Below are 22,103 nucleotides of genomic sequence, written 5' to 3'. Positions count from 1 at the left end.
GACATTTTAAAAATGCTTTTTACAGAGTTATCATGATGGAATAGGGAGGTTGGTTTTTAATTAGGACCCATCTACCTAATCACACCTGCCAGCCCAGGAGTCAGCCATCAAGCTGCCATCGTTTGCATCGTGCAATTAATTGTGTCTGGAAGTATTAGTGAGTGCAAATTTGCAGGTTGAGGAATGGGATGAGGACCAAACAGTTTCACTTTATTGGATCAGATCCTCATCTGGTGTAAATGGGTCTCGTCCTATAACTTCAATGGAGTGAGGCCAATTTATACCAGCTGAGGGTCTAGCGTTAATTGGCCAAATTGAATAGAAGTAATTGCTCCTTAGCGCAGGGGTTAGGATTTTACAATCAGGCACTGAAACCTGATGCACTATCAGTTTGCCATGGGAGATTCTGACTCTTGCAACCAAGTGGCTAAGCAGCCACATAGGGCAAATCCTGCCCTGGGCTGCATTCACACAGCTCCCATTGAGGTCAGTTGGAACCCAAGGGCAGAATCATAAAACTATAGGGTTAGAAGGGACTGCAAGGGTCATCTGGTCTAACAACCTGCCAAGATGTGGGATTTGTTGTGTCTAAACAAACTTGCAGGTTTAAACTAGTGTAAGTGGTGGATTCTCTGCAACTTGAGGTCTTTAAATCATGATTTGAGGACTTCATCCTCCTTTCGACCTCCCTAGGCAGTCTGTTCCACTAGACTACTGTTCGTACAGTTAGGAAGTTTTTCCTGAGATTTAAAAAAGGTAATCTTCCATTATTGACATGAATTGAGATGTTTATTAGGGGAAATCCAGCCCTCTCCTACGCCCCTATGGAGAGTCCTTTGCTGAGGAACCTAGTCTAGTGAACCAGGACTAACTACCCACCAAGTCTGAGAGCCACTGCTCAAAAGAACCCTTCAGGGCTCTTCCTCATTCCTGGATACTTTTGTCACCTCTAAGTTGGAGGGCTGCAGTGCCCTGTTCTTGGGGCTATTGGTGGAGACCACTCAGGAACGTTAGCTACTCCCCTGCCATGGGAGACCATTCGTGGCATTTGTGTGACAGAAGATGCAGACTCTGGCAGATTGCTGCCGTGCTGTTTTCAGTGCAGGATCTTTGACTCTGGAACCTTGATAGACCATGTCTGATGACCTTCAGGGTCAAGTGCAAGATGCATCTGACTACCTTAGGTTTCACCCAAGTAAAGATTTGGATGGGAGGCACCTGCTGGCTAAACAGCTGGCTGGGAAATTGGGTGGGGAATTGATTTTTTGGAGTTTCCTCTTTACGGTGATTGTTGGTAATGAATTAGGGGATTTTCCTTCCTCGCTAGTTAGTGGCTGCATGTCATGATGGATTGTTCTGACAGTAATTTTGCTTTCAAGAAGGTCAGTTCTCCCAGAGGCATGAGCAATGGGTGAATGTTTCACAAACACTGGTAGAAACTAGATTAAATAATAGACGTGTCTAGTTAAGATGTCGGCCAGCACTGCTCACTGAAAGCTTCTGCATCCACGATGTGCTCTTACCACTTCAGGTGAGGTGGGGAGACAAAGGATCAACGGAGGAAGGGGCCAAATTAGAGAAGCCCAAAAACGCCGTCATCAAATTGCCAGAGCAGGAGTATGAGCCGTGGGAGCCCAAGCCGAAGAAACACAATGTGAGGAAGCCACCTTCCCAGAGGAAGTGGTACACTCCAATCAAGGTAATGTATCTGCACATCAGCTTTAAAACATGGGTCGTTTATGCCAGGCATGTTACCATGGACAGGTTCCTGAGCACAACATTTCTCATGGTTGGCCGTGGGGTGGGAGAACTATTGTAGGGGTCCCCATTTCTGGGACTAGACATCTCACTAGGCAACAAAGGCTTGGGTAACATCTTTCACCTGTTTTCCTGCCCCTCTGCACTGATTGGATTCCAGCAGGAAATCCCAGAATCTGTTCTCAGGACAGCACCGGCTCAGCGATGCACACCCAAGAGGGGCAGATGATGTAGAGGAGGTGGGAAGGAGGAGCGTAGTTACGGCCCTGGATTGGGACTCATAGATTTCAGCTCTCTTCCTGCCCAGCTGTGCCAAAGATGCAGTGTGTGCCTTGGCAAAGCCAGTTAGGGTCAGGTTTTTAAAGGTCTTCAGGCACCTAATGGTGCAGAAAGATATCTAGAAGGCTTTTCAAAAGCACCATTGAAATCAGTGGGAGTCAGATGCCTATCTGCATTTCTAGGTTTCTAAACACTTTAAAAATCTTAACCTGTCTCAGTTGATGCTGATGATGATAATGCATCTTTAATCCCAGCGTTGGTTCACCGATATCCGTGTCATACACTGAAATCCTCGATGGGAGCGGCCAGTGAATTTCAAAGTGTTATGAAAATTGAATAAGTGATCTGTCTTTTGGATGCTTATCTATGCCAAGTCTGTTCTCTTCTTCTTTATGGGGCCACCCATCATTAGACTTCCACAAGCTTCTTTGTCAAGTCTTTTCTTAATGCTGTCTAACCCCGTTCACCTAACTGCACCTGCTGGTCTATGTTAATTGTTCATATTAAACCAGATGCATCCTTGATGTAACTCCAGTCGGATGGATTTGTTCTATTGTGTGCAATGGCTGGTTCCCCTAGGCACTCGGTATTACATTGATGGGCATGCTATAAATACACAGACAGATAATAATGAGTATACAAAGAGCAGCGGCCTCCGGGCCAGCCTGTGTGCCGACGGTTAAACACACAGTAATATCACAGCAAGTCGACTGTCGTTTAATTTCACATTGTTCTCTCAAGCATTGTTGGTCATGTCACGTATGTTTGATTCCAGGGCAAACTTGATGCGTTATGGGCTCTGGTTCGACGAGGCTACGATCAAGTCTCTCTTATGAGACCACAGCCAGGGGATAAGGTAAGTTGTCATGGACGCACTGTCATGTCGATTCTTTGTTTTCGGCCGTAATGCTCATTTTTTTCCTCTTCTTGAGAGCTTGTCTCTCTCTGGATTACCCTGAGGCTAAAATCCATCACTAGATCCTGAGGTTTAACGATGAGCTAAAATGTTTGCAGTGGCATCTGTTTAAAAGCATTGCCCCTAATGGTCAATCACTGTCTCTCTGGTGCTGTCCTTTGAGCAGACGCAGGTAGAGACTGGGTCATTTGAAGATGCCAATTCATCTCTCGACTGATGTTACTTCTCCATGATGCTGTTTCTTGCCTTCCCTTCCGTAAGCAGAGATGCACTGGAATCAGGGGTTGGGCTTCTTCATTTGTGCACTCCACTAGATTGTTGTGTTCTAGTTTAGTGCTGCTGTAAGTGTTAACAGATATTGGATCCTGCATACCAATGGCTCACAAAATGTTTTACTCATTCAATAGCAGAATTAAATGACAGGTAAGAGAAATCATAAATCACAGAGGGTCCCACCCTTCTGGGGAAATTCCCTGGAATTGAACAGAGAATAACCTTCCTGTGGGATTATAGTGCTGGGCTATAGTTCTCTGCCACAACCCATAAGTGGCCTTTAAAATTCTAGAGAGATGATCTCCTGCTTTGTTCAGTTCCATGGGCCAGATCCTCAGCGGATGTGAATCACAGCTATGCCAATATGCACCAGCTGAAGATCTGGCACTATAGGATTTATAGAGTGTAATTTCTGAAGGACCCTGTTGGTTTCACCTCTGTTACATTCTGTAGGACTTTTCCGTAAGGCAAGCAGTCCTCTGCAGGAATGATCCACACAGGGGATGTTTGCACTCATGGGTTTTCCTTCTTGTGGAAGTGACAGGGAGTTCCCATCCCCAGATCTTGCCACCAGCCCAGGCTATTGACACAGGTGCCCTGTGCCTGCATACTGCCTCCTGGTTTCCTTGGCAGCAGTTCAGTCAGGATCCAGGCACCATCAGGCCCTGGTACAGTAATACCGGCTCTGGCAGGGATCTTCTGAGGGGAACCGCTGCCCAGACACTGGCTGCTCCTTGCCTGGGCCCTCCCACCCTCTGATCTGGATTTGTGCAATGGAGCTTTAGGCCTTGGCTATACTGGCACTTTACAGCGCTGCAACTTTCTCGCTCAGGGGTGTGAAAAAACACCCCCGAGCGCAGCAGGTTACAGCGCTGTAAAGCGCCAGTGTAAACAGTGCCCCAGCACTGGGTGCACGGCTCCTAGCGCTGCAAGCTAATCCCCATGGGGAGGTGGAGTACCTGCAGCGCTGGGAGAGCTCTCTCCCAGCACTGGCGCCACGACCACACTCACACTTCAAAACGCTGCCATGGGAGCACTCCCGCGGCAGCGCTTTGGAGTTTCGAGTGTAGCCAAGCCCTTAGATTGGCTCTGAGGAGAACACTGTGAAGCTATTTCTCCTCATTTCTGTGCCCCTCTTGGGCCAACGGCCCTGGGTTCCGGCACCCCGGCTCTCAGTGGGAGTGTCTGGGTTAGAGTTGCCGAATCCTGCAGCAGAGTTACATCCAGTGCAATAGTAATCCGCAAGTGCCTGTCACAGGCTGAAGTGGCCTCATGCTGGGCTGCCACACATGGGTGAATTTCACCCTTAGTAACCGACAGAAAAGGTGGCTCCGTTTTTCTTTTAAAGCCAATTAGGTGCATCCCTCCTGCTCATAGCAAGCTGCTGCTGTGCCCTGGACCAGGAACAGCTGAGCTCTCCCGCATCAGTATTTAGTCTTTAGGGTTCTCCACTTTTCCTTTGTGCCATAAATGAAACTCAGCTTCCTACGCTGCTCTGTAAAATTGCCATTTAACTGGTTTACCAGGCTGCGTTTCCTTAGGCAGCTGCACTAGAGTCACTTATTTACTTCTTAAGCACGGCCCTGGGCTTCTGAATAGACCATTGAGGCCCAGCTGTATTTTGATAGCAGGCACATTGTATGGTTGGATTCTATCCTCCACCTTTCATTTGCGCTGCTGGTAGGTTTCTATCCATGCAGAGCACAGTCCTGCCACTGTCAGAGCAGTCAAGAAACATGCAAGAGGCTGACTCAAAACAGGGATTCTCAGTTACTTGCCTACAACCCTGCTGTGTGCAGAAGGAAAAGAAACCAGCAAAGAGTCTATTTAAAATGGAGCGAGCTGAAGGATTGTTGTATTCGGGGGAACATTAGAAAATCAACCGTGCATCTGGGGAAATAGGCTGGAAAGAATCTCATTGAGTTACATTCAGTGGAAGAATAAGGGTCATCTCTGTTCTATGGGCTGTGAAATTAACTATCGCTGAAGAATGTTGAAAGGGAAACAAGAAAATGACTGGGCATGGTTCTGTTTTCCGAAAAAGGCACTGGCGGAAGTTGCATCTCCTTTTCTTTCATTGCAAGAGCCAGCATTACAGGGAGCAATATTATTGTATATTATTTGTATTCCGGTAGGTCCTATGAGCCCCCGACCGAGATGGGGGTCCCATGCAAAAATATACACCCAGCCCCTGACCTGAAGAGCTTACAGCATTGCAGGACTTTTCATGTTGATAGATGTTGTGTAAACCTCTAGCACGCAAGCAAAAGGAATGACACAATTAGTTATGAGTCAGTAGTGGACTCTTAACCTCACCTGAGCCAGCCTCTAGAGAGAGACATGGTCATTCCCTCACTCATATGCACGCTGACAGAGCTAAACCGATTTTATCATTTCATGCTCCCCCAGCTCATAGGATGAGCTTACCAGGCATCACGGTTAGAGATGGTCTGAATTCTCTAAATTTGGAATTTTTCATAAGAATTTTGACAGATCCCTGCTCCCTCCCTCCCCGCATTTTGCTGTGTTGCCAACTCTCATGGCTTTATCCCGAGTCTCACGATATTTGGTGTTTTTCTTTAAGCCTCAGCTCCTGGAGTCAAGTGATTATGCAAGAATCTTGTTTTTATTGTTTTAAAAAAAAAAGAATAAATTTCTAGTCTTTGTGGTGGCAGAAAAAAGCTTGAAAACACGAGTCCTACAAGATCAATACCCAGCAGGCAAAAAGAACACAACATTGATTATTGGTTTAAAAAAATCTTATGATTTTTTTAGCCAGCCTTGTGATTTTGGGAGGCTTGGGGTTGGTAATGCTGTGTTTTGTGAGCAGCTTGAATCACGATGTTGTGTCTCGAATGCACAAAACCAGCTTGGACTTTGAAAGAAGATTGAAGGTTTCTGTCCATCAGAGATCTAACTGAATGCACGAGGCGTGAGTTTCTGGCCACTGGGGTGTGTGAAACACGGGGATATTTTTTAATTGAAAAAGGAAAGTTTTATGTGTTTGTTTTAAATTTTCAAAAAGCAGCCAAATTTCCCCCTCCTCCCTCCCAAATCCTTTTTTTAATTGAAAGTGTAGGGTTCTGTTGGGGGATGTTTTGTGAAATGACCTTGTGTGGTTCTTTTCTTGAGCAAAACAAATGTGGTTTTCCAATTTTCCAGTTCCATTATTCCTTGTAGGCTTTGTCTGCCCTTGGAGCCGAGTGTGTAATTCCTAGCTCCCGTAGACATACTGTGGCAGAGCTCTGACCTTGCTCCTGTGGGTCCTGCGCTTCTAGGCAGTTTATGCTAGCTTCAGTGGCTCACTGTGACCCTCCACATAGCCCTTCTCTCTCTAGGGCCAGGGTTACAGTCTACTGAGCCCTTTTCATCATAGGCCTGCAAGGAGGTTGGTGAGAGAACTCCCACAGTCTCTGTTCAGCCTCCTGTCCTGACAGGGATCTGACTTCCCCTTCCAGGAGCTGTTCCTGTAGTGGTGGGTTGGGGGGAACCCGGGCCCGCCCTCTACTCCGGGTTCCAGCCCAGGGACCCTGATGGTAGCAGTTGTTGGCAGCCAACCTTTCACTGCCAGAGTTGCTACATTTCCCTGGGCCACTTCCCCACAGCTCTCCTGCTTCTCCCTTCTTCACCCTTACCTTAGGGCTCCTTTAACGATATTTTAGGGTGTCTTCAGTAACCAGCCCTTCAGCCGCACTTCCTCTCCTCTGGCTCCCTGGCTCCTCTGCCTGACTGGAGTGAGCCCTTTTTATAGTAACAGCAGGGCCTTAATTAGAGTCAGGTGGTCACATTAACTGAATGGCCTCACCTGACTCACTACAGGTTAATTAGAGTCAGGTGTTCTCATTAGCCTGGAGCAGCCCCTGCTCTGGTCAGTCAGGGAACAGAAAACTGTTAATCCAGTGGCCAGTATATCTGCTTTCAGCTATTCTGCTGTACCCAACTGGCCTGAGTCTATCACAATACCCATGGCAGCATTGCTCCTTCTAGTGCACTAAAGCTAGCAATGGAGCTGGGGGGAGCACAGGCGGCAGCTTGGGCCAGCTGTCTGAGTTGGGGCGATGGAAGCTCCTTAAAAGTGGGGAAATCACTGGTGCCTGAACTGTGGTCCTGCCCCTCCACGCCACCCCTTCCCCCTGAGTCCCTGCCCTTGCACCACCCCTTCCCCTGAGGCGACACCCTGCACCACCTCTTCCCTCCAAGACCCCATCCCCCACTCAGTCCTTTTCGCCCCCTCCCCCCCAGTTGCTTGCCCTTACGACTGGTAAAAAGTGATGGGGCCATGACTCCCTGGGCCCCCCTGTTCTGGCATCCCTGGTCTTGGTACAATGCAGCCTGAGCCCCTGGGTATGTACTTGGCTGGCTAGCCCCAGCCACTGCCTGTACTATCCCAACGCTGCTATTTTTAGTGTGCTAGCTCCGGCAGAGCTAGCGTGGGTACATCAGCGCAAGTTGGGAACTGCCATTCTTGGGAAACAGTTGAAAAAATGACCAAGAAATAAAATGTCATGGCAGAGAGAGTAAAAAAAATGTTCTTTTTTTTTGCGGGGGTGGGGGGAGGGATGAAAAATGGCTTTTTGACTCAACAGAAATTTTCTCGAGAAAATTTCCCATTTTCACCCACATTTTTCAGGTTTTGTCGAAAAATTGAAAACATAAAAAATGTTTTGGCATTTTCATGAAAAGCTACAAAAAGTTTTAAAAAAGAAACATTGATTCCCGCCCACCCCCCCCCCGCGACCTGGAAAATGCATTGCATGTTTTAATGAGTCCATGGCTTTTTTGTGGCTTGTCTTACAACTCCCGCGGCACAGAGGGTGCCCGGGTCAACAGACTCGGTCCTGTGGGGCTCGTGCTTAGCTGTGTAGACATTGTAGCTTGGGCTCTGAGGCCTAGGGAGGGGGGTGGGCTCAGAGCCAGGTCCAGCCTGAGCCACAGCTTAAAAGTGCTGTCTACACAGCTGTGTTTAGTGCCAGCGTGCGAGCCCCTTAAGCCTGAGTCTGTTGAGCTGGGTCGGCGGCTTGCTGCCGCTGCCTTTGTAGATGTACCCAAAGGGAGTATATTAGGCATCGCTCCTGGTTGGCTTGTTCATTGTCCCATCCACGTGGCCCTCTTCCTCTCCTCCCTGTTCTGGCAATGCCGGAACAGCCAAGCAATTACCGGATCGCTTGCCCCAGGCGTTCAGAAATCATGAGTTGGGTCACGAGATCGGCTTACCACCTATGAGATTTTTTTAAAATTAAAAATCTGCGGGAGGTAGATTTATTTGCCTGGTCTCTTCTGAGCCTTGCTTAGGGAAGCTGCCCACATCAAAGCGTGCGTGAGCATCTTTAGGGACTAATTCAAGGTGACAGCCGAGGCAGAAATACAGAGCACCCTGCTGGCTGCTGGGAGGGGACTTGCCGCCTCCTCTGAGAACCCAGTTGCCTCTCCACGCTCCTCCTTCCACACTATGCAGTCTCCCCATCTGGCAAGTCGCTACAGTCACCCACCCTCACATTTTCCCTTCCCTTTCCCTTTACAGTATCCTACCCCTGACTCTTTCCCTCTGCCACCCCCAATTCCCCTGCACCCTCCTCAAGCAGCCCAGTGCCCCCCTCCCACCTGCGCTCTCAGATCCCTTGCCAAGGATCGCTGGGGTGTTGGGAGCCCCGCCCCACAGCCCCATTCCTCAATATGGTTCCAAAGCGGTGGCTCTAGGCCGGCCCTCTGCAGCCGTAACAACAGAACACATCTGTGGGAATCAGCCCTGGCCTCTCGGTACTGAACAGGTTTCCAAGCGTCCCAAGAGGACTCAGCATCTTCTTAAGAAAAATCCTGGTGCTGGGTGATCCAGTGGCACTGAGTCAAACCCATCCCTGCTGTAACTCCACAGACTTAGATCGGGGATGAATTTATTCCTCCTCTCCTAAGATCAGTGAGCAGAGTGGCACAGTCCTGGAGTGACCACAGTGGCAAAAAGCTGAGTTTGCTGTTTGGGGAAATGAATGATTATAACACATCCCTGTATTCCAGTAGCACCTGAAGGCTCCAGCTGAGATCGGGGCCTCATTGTGCCAGGTGCTGTGCGAACACATGGAGCGGCTCCTTAGCTGGTGGAAATGGTCATAGCGAAATGGAGCTATGCCAGGGTCCACCAGCTTAGCCTCTTCTTCGGAAGGAGAGAGAGCTCCTGCCCCGCGGAGTTCACAGTCAATATAGAGGAGGCAGCCAAAGAGGTGGCAGAAAGGAAGAACTATCCCCATTTCACAGGTGGGAACTGAGGGTCCCTCTGCCTGAAGCATCTGTTGCTGAATGCACTGCTCACCCGAGTTCCCTGCCAGGAGCTCCTCTTCCCTAGGGATCAGACAGCAAGGGGGAAACACACGCATAGCGTTAACCCCTCATTACCAGCAGGCTATTGGTTGTGGGTGGTTCTCTAGAGGCAGAGGAGGGAACAGAGTGTGTGTGGCTTGGGTTCACTCTGGGGCTCTCCTCAGCAGTCTGGCCACAGAGGGGCCCTGCTGCTGGGTTTGTAGTTACATTATTTTAGTGCTGGGTTGACAGCCCTGGGGACGGAGATCCTTCTGATCCACACAGCTGGGAGTGCCAGCTGGCTTTGTCAATGAAGAGGCGGCATGGCCCTGCAGATAGGGCATCAGAGTCAAGGTGCTTGGGTCCTGTTTCTCACTGTCATTGATGTGCTGTGTGGCCATGGGCGGCTTGCTCCGTGCCTCAGTTTCCCCACCTATAGCATGGAGAGAAGGATACCCCTGCCCTTCGAGAGCATGAGTGGGGAGGTGTTACATTAATGTCAGCAAAGACAGAGCACACTGTGTCCCCTGAAATTCACACATACTGCGTTCGGTCTGCGGGAGGAGCATTCAGAGCAGCCCCACAGGTCTGATCTTTCTTGCTCCTTGTGCGCTCGTCTACACCAGCGTGAAGTGGGTGTGAAACATCACGACTGGTGCAAGGCGGGAGAGGAGGGGATCTCCTATGGGCTTTGCACAAGTGTCCAGGATGCCTCAAGTGAGGGGAGAATCCAGTCCCCTGAGAGGAATCCACTGGTCTCCTTTGGGATGGGGCAGCTGGTGGAAAGGGGTCCCGCTACAGGCGGCTTCCCATGAGACCTGCAGAGCCAGCAATGGTGACTCTGACGTCCCCGCCCCCTCCTGGAGATCAGAGTGAGTGGGGCTGGAGGGGCAAGTAGTTGGAGCACAGTACCATTCCCCACCCCCACTCTCCTGCATCTGGTGTCATACAGGCCATTGCAGGAGGTGGGTAAATTAGAGCAACCTTGGGGGCTGCCCTAGCCTGCACCAGGGGTCGCACCAGCTCCCTGCAGCCTCTGGGTAGGGGAGGAGCCAGCCACACCCCCTTAACCTCTTCGCTGGCATCATGGGTCTGGGGGTGTTACAGATGTTGGCTCCCCACCCCCTTCGCTCTGGGATGAAGGCGAGGTGCCCCATCCAAGGGCCAGCTTAGTTGCTGCTTTCAGCAAATCCACTCTGGTTTTCAGTTCAGCACATACTGTGCCAGGAAATTCTCCATGGCTCGGTTTATCAAAAACCTCAGCTGAAAAAAAAGAGGCATTCTTTTCCCCCAGCCGAATGGCTCTGGTTTACTTGAAGCTTTTAGAAAATGATCTTATTTTTGTCTCTGAAAATTACCTGCAAGGAGGTGAGATCTTACACCAGACTGGCCGCATCCTGCCCTCATTTACACCTGGGGTGACCCCAGTGCCTTCTGCTGTGAGTCAGTGAGCCTTCCCCAGCATTAGCCAGCAGTTTGCATGTTGAAGGTTCGTCCCAGGGGAAAGGAGATAGCAACTGACTTCACAGGAGAACCTGAAAGCTGAATTTAGCCTGGATTTTTCTCATTCCTCAAAATCAGAGGAACGCTTCACAGGCATCGAAGGCTGGCTGGCTAGGAATATAATAACTGGCAGCCAGGACTCCTGGGTCCCATTCAGAACTTAGCCATTGACTCCCTGTGTGAACTTGAGTGAATCACTGAGGCCAGTATTTTAAACAGTGTCCTGAGATCTTGTGAGCGTCACTAGCTGGGTCCCTGACTCTGTCCACCTTAGGGCTGGGTTGCAAAGGGGTTTGGATGGAGCGGTGGGTGCAGAGCATTTCAGGGACTCAGGCCCCAGGTGTCTCTGCAATTGGGCAGTTGCTTTTTAAAATGCTGGCTTTAACCGCTCTGTGCCTCAGTTTCCCCACCTGTAAAATGGTTATGGGATGGTGGCAGGCTTATTTAGTTAACTGCTATCAGGCACTTAGGACCCATCAGGTGAAAGCTGCTATAGAAAGACAAAGGATTATTAATAGCTAATAATTATTTCCAGGCTGCTACCCACAGGTGGTCAGTAGGTTGGATCAATCCCATGTCTGGTGGCAGCACATGCCTGTCAGGCCTCGCTGGCTGCCTGCAGGACAGCGCTGTTTGGCGCTCATTCTAATTAGCTCCTTTTAAGTCCCAGGAACGGCCTCTAATGCAATTGGAGCCTGATTTCCTGCCCCTTGCTGGGCGACATGCTGTAGCCACCCCAGTAGTGATTGGCAGGGCTACACAAGGTGCTGGAACTGCAGAGTTTGCCTCTTTCGGACCACATTTATCAGAGATCTCTGCCTGGATCTGGGGCTTGCTTTCTTCCTGTTACCTTTGCAGAACCAATTACTTTCATAAGCTGCTGAAAAATTCAAGAGACAGGAGACGCCGCCTGCCACGATAGGTGATCTCGCATTGTCAGTTCCAATGAGCGTGTGGCGCCTGGGTAACTTTTCACAGTGGTGACCGATGTCTGTAATGCTGGGCTCAGCTGTAACAGGCACTGTGGGAAACAAAGATCCACAGCGCATGGCCAGTTGCCCGAGTGCTGCCACAGCTATGCAGATGTGCCGCGCTCATAGCTGGAAACATCTCATCTGTGACCTAAGGAGTTTCCTGTCCTGCAGGGAGCTCTCACGCTGGCACTGCTTGTCTCAGGCCCTCTTGTATGATTTCTGACGTGGAAAAGGAATCCACAAGTAGGCTTGGCAGCATCTATCTGTCCTGGGCATATCTGGGGCTAGCCAGCTCCAGAGCCCAAAAGCACTCTTCGTAATAACAGCTCACGGCTGAGCCTGCTGCCTGCATTCTAGAGCCAGAGAACAGAACCAGGGCTGCATCTACGCTGACAGCAGCACGCCCCAGGGAAAGGCAGGCTGCATCCACACTTGTCACTGCGGTGTGTGGCTACACACGGCAGTGAATGGCTCTGCCAGGGGCAGGCAGCAGGGAATAGCTCCAAAATAGCATCGTAGCTGTGGGAGGCACTGCTTGGGTGTGTACAGAGCCCATGGAGGATATTTGTCTTCGGATTCAGAGGCTTAGGGCACCTTACTCCCCTAGGCCGTGCCTCGCTGTCTATGCTGCTAGCTGGGCCCAGCATGGCTATACTGTACACACTACCCCAAAGCATGAGCCGGAAGGGAGGAACTTGTGAGTGAGGCAGTGGGCTTGGAGACCCCCAGTTCAGTGCCTGGCTCAGCCACAGACTCCCTGTGTGACCTTCACTTCACGCCTCCATCCTCCCTTGCGGAACTGGGCTAATAAAACATCCCAGGAGCGCCGAGAAGATCATCCCATTGAGAATGCTTGTGAGGCACTCGGTTACTTCGCAGAAGGGGCATGTAAACAGCGAGGAACCGCTGTCTGTCTTTTTAAATCTCTGCTAGCGCAGTGATCTTTATACTACCCAACGGGCCTCACTGTGAGGAGCCAGCAGACCGGAGTCTGAATGCCCCCAAACAGTTGGGCTGTGGAGTAGGATGGTCCCTTATTAACTAGACCCCCCCACTTTAAAATGTCTGCTAGCATCGAGAGCCCCCAGTAGCTCATTGGGTCCCAGCAGGCCTGCACTGCAACTGTACAATACTTGCATTCTTTAGTGCAGCACACACCAGCAATAGTGGGTCTGATTCTGAGCCCATTGAATTGAATAGAAAGACACTCCCACCCCGCACCACTTGACTACAGTGGGCTTTGGAGCGGCCCTATAAATCAAGACACTCCGGGGCCTGATTTTTAACAAAGCTAGACTTATGAATGCATGTGCATCTGTGCACTACATGCAGATCAGGTATTGGCACAGGTATATGGCCAGTTATGCATCTCACTGGTCACACACAAGTACCCAGCCCAGATGCATAGTCATAGTAATTGCACGTGCAAATTGGGTGCACAATTACACCTGCATTCATCTGCATATATTTTCAGATGCGAAAAAGACCTTCCATTTAGAATGACAATCCTGCAGAAACTGAGCTCCGTTTACATCGGCAAGGTTAACCTGTTGATGTCTTTTTCAATCCACTGCTGCGGTTGCAAGTCCCTAAAACTTGCCTGGCCAGTTTTGTATCCAGGCTCTGTAAAATTTATAGACTGGTGTGAGCTGAGGTCGTAGCTATAGCCTGGGTTGGTGACAAATGCTGTCTGGTTATTGTTTGCATTTCTGTGTTGCCTTCCAGTTGAGGCTTTCAAAGTACAGCGTGGCCTAGTGGCTAGAGCAGGGAAGTGGGACTTAGACAATCTGGGATTTATTCCCTGTGGGGGAGACCTTGGGCCAGTCACTTCATGACTCCGTGCCTCAGTTTCCTGGTATGTAAAATGGGGATAATGCTATCGACCTCCTTTGTGAAGCAGTTTGAGATCTACTGGTGAAAAGCTCTAGATAAGAGGTTTCTAACCATCAGAGCAGTGAAGTTCTGGAACATGTTTCCAAGCGGAATAGTGGGGGCAAAAAACCTAATTTGTTTTAAGACAGCTTGATAAATTTATGGAGGGGACAGTAAAATGAGGTTGTCTCCCATGGCCCATCCTTGAATGTTATTAGCAAATATCTCCAGTGGCCAGAGATGGGACTCTAGAGGGGGAGGGCTCTGAGTGACAACAGAGAATTCTTTCCCAGGTGTCTGGCCCACATGCTCCAGATTTAACTGATTGGCATACAATATTTGGGATCAGGAAGGAATTTTCCCTCAGGTCAGATTGGCAGAGACGCTGGAGGCTTTTCGCCTTCCTCTGCAGCACGAGGCACGTGACACTTGTTGGTATGAACTTTACTAGAGTAAATGGTGGATTCTCTGTCACTGGAAGTCTTTAAGTCATGATTTGAGATCTTCAGTAACTCAGCCAGAGGTTAGGGGTCTGTTACAGGTGTGGGTGGGCGAGGTTCTGGGGCCTGTGATGTGCAGGAGGTCAGACAATGAGTCTAGAGAAACTGGGCCTGAATATCCAAGTTATACTTAGCTGTACCTGGGCCCAGTTTATTTATTTATTTATTTGGACTCTTCGTGGCTGTCTTGCTGCTTTACTTTCCTGTCGATCTCCATTGGCCAGGGAGCTTCCCGCTGGGCCTGATCCTCAGTCACTGAAGGCAGCACTGGGCCCTGTGTTTTCAGAATCCTGTTTGATGGTGTGAGGCACGAGGAGGAAAATGCTCCTTTGATGTTAGTAAATGGAGCAGCAGCATGTGACCTTATCAGCAGGCAGGGCCGCCCAGAGGATTCCGGGGGCCCGGGGTCTTCCATGGCGGGGGGCCCTTCCGTTCCGGGACCCGCCGCCGAAGTGCCCCGAAGACCCGCGGCGGGAGCCCCCCGCCGCCGAATTACCGCCGAAGCGGGACCCGCCGCCGACGTGCAGCCTGGTCTTCGGCGGCGGGGGCCCCCCGCCGCGGGTCTTCGGGGCACTTCGGCGGCGGTTCCCGGAACGGAAGGGCCCCCCGCCGCCGAATTACCGCCGAAGACCGGGCTGCACGTCGGCGGCGGGTCCCGCTTCGGCGGTAATTCGCCAGTGGGGGGTCCTTCCGCCCTGGAGCGGAAGGACCCCCCACTGGCGAAGACTGGGAGTGAAGAAGCTCCTGCGCCCTCTTGCCCCGCCCCCTCTGGGCGGCCCTGACCCTATCCAACCCCCCCAGAACACCCACAATCCAACCCCCCCATTCCCTGCCCCCTCCCCCAACCTCTGCCCTGACTGTCTCCAGGGCTCCCTGCCCTTTAGCCAACCCCCCTCGGCCCCAGCCTCTTACCCCCGGCTCCCTCCTCACGTCCGGTGGCACCTGAGCTCTGTCCCGCTCAGAGCCGCGTGGTGAGGGGGCGGGGCTGGGAGCTCCACGCCGAGCAGAGGCAGCTGAGCTCAGCCCGGAGCTCCCAGCCCCGCCCTCTCACCATGCGGCTCTGAGCGGGGCGGGGCTCAGGGGCCCCGCTGGAGACAGGGCGCTTGATGCGCTAAGGCTCCAGGAGAGGGGCGGAGGCGGGAGCCTCCGCTGTTCTCTTGGGGGCCCTTGCGGAGCCCGGGGCCCGGGGCAAATTGCCCCCTTTGCCCCCCCCTCTGGGCGGCCCTGTCAGCAGGGCTCCATGAGCAGCAAATAGGGAAGCCAAGCCGTCCTCTGGGTTCTGCGGAGTGGGCCTCAGGCAAGCTGGGTCCAGTTTCCAGCATTGCAACAGCCCTCAGGCCAGTCAATTTTATGTCTCTGTAGATGGGGGATAATTCTTCCCCCACCCTTTGTCTCTTTAGGTCCTGATTCGGGAAAGCACTTAAGCATGTGCTGCTGTGCTACCCAGAACAGGGATGCTTTCCTGACCCGGCGCCTTAATTATATGGCAGGACTGCCTCTTACTATCTAGGGCATGTCTAGACTAGGATGATTGGGTGTATTTTGAAATGTGTTAGCCGGAGCCCTGCTCTCAGTCTTGGCAAATAGGTGCGGCTGTAATGTAGATAACCAATAATAATGTGCTGGGTGGAAATGCTCACATTTCCTTACAGATCGCCTGCGAGCTGGCAGGCACTGGGCATTCACCATCTTTCATTTTTCTATTTGAATCTATCTTAGGTGCTTCTATGGTTTCCCTTTACTGTAGTATCTGAGCTCCTCACAATCTTTAAGGTACTTATCCTCACAGCACCCCTCTGAGATAGGGACCTGCCGTTATCCCCGCTTGCGTTCTGTGAAACCAGCTCCGTTCATTTAGGAAGAGGCCCAAGAAGAGAACAAACAATTAAGAAAGGGGTGAAATGGATTTATTTTTCAAATGGGGGGGCAGGGGCGCAGGTGGAATAATCATATCTTCCTTGTTAGATATCAGCAGTACTTTAGCGTTGGTGTTTAAAATTCCCTCACTCCAGTCCACTTCTGTTTATCATACCATTTCATAATTTGCAGATTGCAATAGCTGGAGCCACCTCCCCAACCATCAGAAAATCATTATCCAGAAGAAAATACTTCTTATGTTAGGAGGTATTTAAAACACCCAACCTCTGGGTGGACAGGGTTAAAAAAACCCAAACCATTTGTGGTGATTATTTTTAATGCTCCAAGTTGAGACATAAAAACTGAAAATGCAAAAAAATGATCAAAAGCGCAATCAGCAACTAAGTTGCAGCTATTTTAAACCTCTCGCATTTCCCTTTATGTTTGATAAGCTTTTCTGTCCTTTAAACACAAAAGCAAAGCCCCAGCCGTGAATGTAGCCGTTTTCTTTAGTAAGAGTTATTCCAATCCTGCCTGAAATCCAGGTGTATTTGGTTGAAGTGACAAGGAGTTTCACTGCTCCACTAATTTCTAACCCTAACGTTATGGGGTAATCAGTGCAATTGCAGGGACAGCGGGGAGGGTTTTAATGAGCCGTGGCATGTTCAGCCCACAGTCAGCATGAAGCGATGCAGTGCAAGGAAGCTTTTGGCAAACACTGATTCACATGGGTTGTGGTTCCTTGAAACCGCACGCTATCGGCCCGATCCTGACACCGTGCCTAGGCAACGTGAACAGCAGATGTTCAGCACCTCTTTGGATCAGCTCCTTCCTTGTAAAATGATTACACCCAAAACGGTTTTGGTGTCTGATCCATGAATTAATCAATGTAAAGCAACCCATTCATCTCAATGGACTTTGGGTCAGGCTCTGATTGTATATTTTGATTTGAATTTTTAGGGAGCAAGGTTCAGATGCTGCCAGCTGGAGGGTTCTTGTTCCCTTAAATCACTGTTCACTAAAGTTTCCCAAGAATTAACTTCTTAACATTAACTTAGGACCCACAAAGGTCAAATGGCTGAGACCTCTCATTGATTTCATTGGGCTTTGAATTCGGGCTTCCGTTCAGTTAAATTGATTCTGTGACTCAGCTTATGCATCCAGTCTCAAATATCTCATGCTTTGTAAGTTGACGTGTTCACTTTATTTTTAACATTTACCTGTTCTCCTTTTCTTTGGGGTTGGTAGATAATATTGAGTCACTGTTTGTGTTCTTTTGACCTGCCTATCTGTGCTTTCAATCAGAAATATCAATGACATTTTATTTGTTAAAAAGCAGTTTATAGAAAGTGAAGATGAATGTAGACATTCTGTGCATATAAAATAAATGTACCCTCAGTAAAAACCCACTGACATCAATGAAGATAAAATAGTGATGAATTTGGCCCATTTATGTAGAGATCCAAACAAAATTACATTACTCTCAGTTGTTAATTTCTTAAAAGTAGCATTTTGGTTGGTTTTTTAATTATATTTATACAGATTATACAGATATACCAACAGATTGTTTTATTCTAGTGTGACCAAACTTTAAAGGGATGTTTTCAATTTAAATTTTACCCTAAAATTGAAGGGCAAAACAAGATTTTATAAAGTCTACGCCCCTCAGAAATGTTCTCAGGGCTTCAAACACAAATTCTGGTGGAAACAACTAAAACCAGTGAGTAGACCCTTCCCGAAAGTCAAAATTGCACACTAAGAATCTTTAAGTGAAATTGACTATAAATAAAAATTAAACTAACTTTCTTTGCTTTTCATTCTGCAAACTGAGAGAAATGCAAAAAGTATACAAAATGGCAAATGGAGTAGACTTTTAAACTTCCCCTTTTAATAATCAAAGATGCTGTTAGTACCATAGGGAAAGGCATTTGTTTCTGTACAACGCATGATTTTTAAGTTGTTGGTGTCCCTTTAAATAGTGCTTTCCATTTTCTTGAAGGTTTGTTGAGTAGCAGATGAAAGAAGCAAACAGTGGGAATCTAAACACTCAGCACTATGCTGAGAATGACCAAGAAACAAGTCTTGGTGGCTTTCAAAAGTTTTTTTCCCCCTGATAAACCACAGACAAAAAACACATCCTAGGTGGTCAAAGAGGCAAAGCAATTGAATTACACATGTGATTGTTACACTGGGATAAAACCTGCTTTGAATTGCCCTGATTGATCTGGCGAGAGTCAAAACAAGGGCAGATCCTGCAGCTTCAGTATTTGTACCTTTGAAAAGCCAATTTGGCGAACAGCGTAACAAGAGACTAACAAGTGGATGGACGCATGGGAAGGCAAAATAATAGTGTATTATAAATACTGTGTAGATGTGAACTGAAGTAAGGACATAACTCCATATGGCATATTGCTGATCTGCAGTTGGTCCATGAATGACAATAAGATTTACAGGTCAGACCATCTGAGCAATTTCATGCCAGCAGTGAGGGTGGAACCAGATAGAACTGGATTTATTCAGATCACCTGCTTCTTAGAAAACTATAAAGCAGCTACCAACAGCTGTCGACGTTGGGATCATTGTGGCATTGCCACAGTTGACAGCTCTGATACCTTCCCTTAAAAGGTTTAATGCTGCCATACTTAAGGGGAAAATAATGCCAATTCCACCACTGGCGTAATTGTGGCTGTCAATCCCTATTAATCAATCTCGTTGATCACACTACCTTGAGTATAGGTGTGTGTGGGTAGAAACCTGAGGAAAGAATGCAAAAGCTGCATTTAATTTAATCTTTATTCAAATGCACGTTGCAAGCTGTTGGGCGTGGGGGGAATACTTAAATCAAATGTAGGGTATGAAAAAACCCTATAATTTCTGTCTCATAATAAATGGACTTTTTGTTATTTAATGTGTATACTAACCCTGGGCTGATATAGGACCATGTAACAAACACAAGGCCCTCCAGTCCTTACTCACGTGCATAATCCTTGCCCACAGAAGTAACCCTCTTGGCACCGCTTGTTTGATTATGGCTGGCAGGATGTGGCCCATAGCTTATTGCAAGGCTGAATTCCTCAGCACCGGTAAAGCACTTCGAGATCTTAGGAAGGTGCAGAGCATGATTGATCAGTAGTGATTATTTGCTCCTCTTAGTTTCTCTGTAATCCTAATGCAAGGAGTCAGTTCAGCTTTGATTTATCAATGGCTGCTGCAGATGCTCGGAAGAATTTGCTTTAGTATTAACCAATCGCTTGTTGCCATATGAGATCGGAGGCGTGCACCGATGATCTGTTGTGAGGAAATGTCACAATATATACATCGATCATCCCAATCGCTCTCTGTCAAACTCCAAACCCAACCGTATTTTTCATGACACAATGCGATGAGTGGCCTTTAAATTACCCAACTGTCTAATAAATCCAAGGGTATGTCTAGACATCTAGAGATGTCTAAACCCCTCTTTTTTCCTTTTTTTTTTTTTTGGATCCCTGGCAAATGCACAACCATGTAAATACAAGGGCAAAAGCATTTGTGTACTAAAGTGGATTTGTGGGGCATGCTGCATGGCTGTAGATTTTCGTGGCTTTATCAGGCATCATTTACTAATGTAGCAGGGAGCAGATTTTGAATATAAAGTAACCCAGTGGAAAAGAAGATACGTGGCCCCTAGAAACAAAGGAGGAGGATGCAACAGTTTGGGTGCTAACCTGGGACTCAGAAGACCTGGGTTCTATTTCCTGATCTGCTACAGGCTCCCTGTTTGACCTTGGGCTTGTCCTCACTGAAGAGTAAAGCCAGGCTCTTCGTTGGGTGTTGCTCCTGTCCATCTGCAGAAACCTCTGGCACAAGTGTGGTGGTGTTTCAACCTGGCTACCTGTCTTGGTGGGGCTATAGAGTAAAGCCTGAGTGTTGTTTTCACCTGGCCACTTTGCAGCGAGGATGCAGGCTAAACCACTCAGTGCTGATAGCCCTCCAGTGCCTGCCCACGATTCCCCTGGGTGCCCAGAAGGGCAGGAAAGTTCTCCCACAATTCCCTGGGAAAGAATCACAGAGCGGCTCAGCTCAGGGCAGCACAAACAACTGAAGTCCTAGCACCTCCTCTGGGTGAGCACAGCACCAGCGTGGCTGCTCCCCCCCAGGCAGGACCACCCAGGGTGCAGATACCCGCCGTTAACTCTGCAGCGCAGACATAGCCTTAGTCTCTTTGTGCCTCAGTTCCCCATCTGTACAGTGGGCATAATATTCCCACTCTGCCTCATGGGGTTCACAAGGATAAACAGAGTGACAATTGTGAGGTGCACAGACACTATAGCAATGGGGCCCCGGACAGAGAACTGTATGTATATACGTTACGTTTAAACATATCTGCCAAGTCTTGTGTAGCTCCAGGTGTGATATTCAGATATTTAATTAACTAATTGGCATAGAACCCTAAACTTCAGCTTCAAGCACTGGAGGCTTTAGTACCGGTGAAAGGCATTGGTCCTTTGTCTGTCTACAGCAGGGGTCCCCAACGCGGTGCCTGTGGGTGCCATGGTGCCCGCCGGGGCGTCTAAGTGCGCCCGCATACTGGCCAGCGGACGAGCATCTGCCGAAATGCCACCGACACCTCTGAATGACACTGCTTGTTGGTGGCATTTTGGCGGTGACGCCTATTGATCTTGCTGCTTGTCGGTGGCATTTCGGCGAATGCTCATCTGCTGCCACGGTCCTCCGTGGCCCGTCGTCTGGCACCCGCTAGACAAAAAAGGTTGGGGACCGCTGGTCTACAGGATAGCAGCCTGGCAGACTTCCCACATGTGCTGCTCTCAGCCCTGGTCTGGGAGTAGGGGTTCGTCTAAAGGTAACAGGTGCAGATCAGTCTCCACAGCCCATTCAGGACTTGGCCTCTCTATTCCCTCGGCCACTTAATGCAAAGCCTGGTGGTGAGTTTGTGACAAGGGAGACAACTGAGACCTGCTAAACTCATCTCATACATGGGCAGGGCCGGCTCCAGGGGTTTTGCCGCCCCAAGCAGCCAAAAAAAAAAAAGAAAAAAGCCGTGATCATGATCGCGATCTGCGGCAATTCAGCGGGAGGTCCTTCGCTCCGAGCGGGAGTGAGGGACCCTCCGCCGAATTGCCGCCGAATCGCTGAAAGTGCCGCCCCACTCCCGAGTTGCTGCCCCAAGCACCTGCTTGATAAGCTGGTGCCTGGAGCCGGCCCTGTGCATGGGGCTACCTGGGGTCCTTCAGAGGGGAGCAACTTTTAATCACTTTTGAGCTGGGCTGGATTACAGGGCTCGGAATCTCATTAGCAAAGCCTGGAGCCAGGTAACATTGTAACATTGTGTAACATTGCCCCGTTTGGGTCACCAGCAGGGATTGAGCCTGGGAACGTACACACTTCCAATGTAGTTATATCCTAGGGTTACCATATTTCAACAATCAAAAAAGAGGATGGGGGCAGGGGAGAGCCCCACCCCCATCCACTCCCTCCCACTTCCCGCCCCCTGACTGCCCCACTCAGAACCCCCAATCCCCCCCTGCTCCTTGTCCCCTGACTGCCCCCTCCTGAGACCCCCCCACCCTAACTGCCCCCCTAGGACCCTACCCCCTACCTGTCCCCTTACTGCCCCAAACCTTATCCACACCCCTGCCCCCAGACAGACCCCTGGGACTCCCACGCCCCATCCAACCACTCCCCTCCCCCTGACAGGACCCCCAGAACTCCTGACCCATCCAATCCCCCCTGCTCCCTGTCCCTGGACTGCTCCAATCCCTCTCCACACCCCTTCCCCCTGACAGCTCCCCACAGAACTCCCGACCCATCCAATCCCCCCTGCTCCCTGTCCCTGGACTGCTCCAATCCCTCTCCACACCCCTTCCCCCTGACAGCTCC

General features: G+C 49.6%; 1 protein-coding gene across 1 annotated transcript in view; it reads left to right on the top strand.

Moving 5' to 3' along the window:
• Positions 1-22,103, top strand: part of ANTXRL (ANTXR like) — an 86,167-nt gene that overhangs the window by 59,941 nt on the left and 4,123 nt on the right. The window contains exons 17-18 of the mRNA XM_045022539.1: positions 1,532-1,699; positions 2,813-2,893. Coding sequence (XP_044878474.1) covers positions 1,532-1,699; positions 2,813-2,893 — 249 coding nt within the window. The remainder of the gene's footprint in view (positions 1-1,531; positions 1,700-2,812; positions 2,894-22,103) is intronic.

The sequence above is a fragment of the Mauremys mutica genome, chromosome 7, assembly GCF_020497125.1.
Source record: "Mauremys mutica isolate MM-2020 ecotype Southern chromosome 7, ASM2049712v1, whole genome shotgun sequence".
Taxonomy (NCBI): Eukaryota; Metazoa; Chordata; order Testudines; family Geoemydidae; genus Mauremys; species Mauremys mutica.
This window is presented reverse-complemented; position numbering and strand designations above follow the sequence as displayed.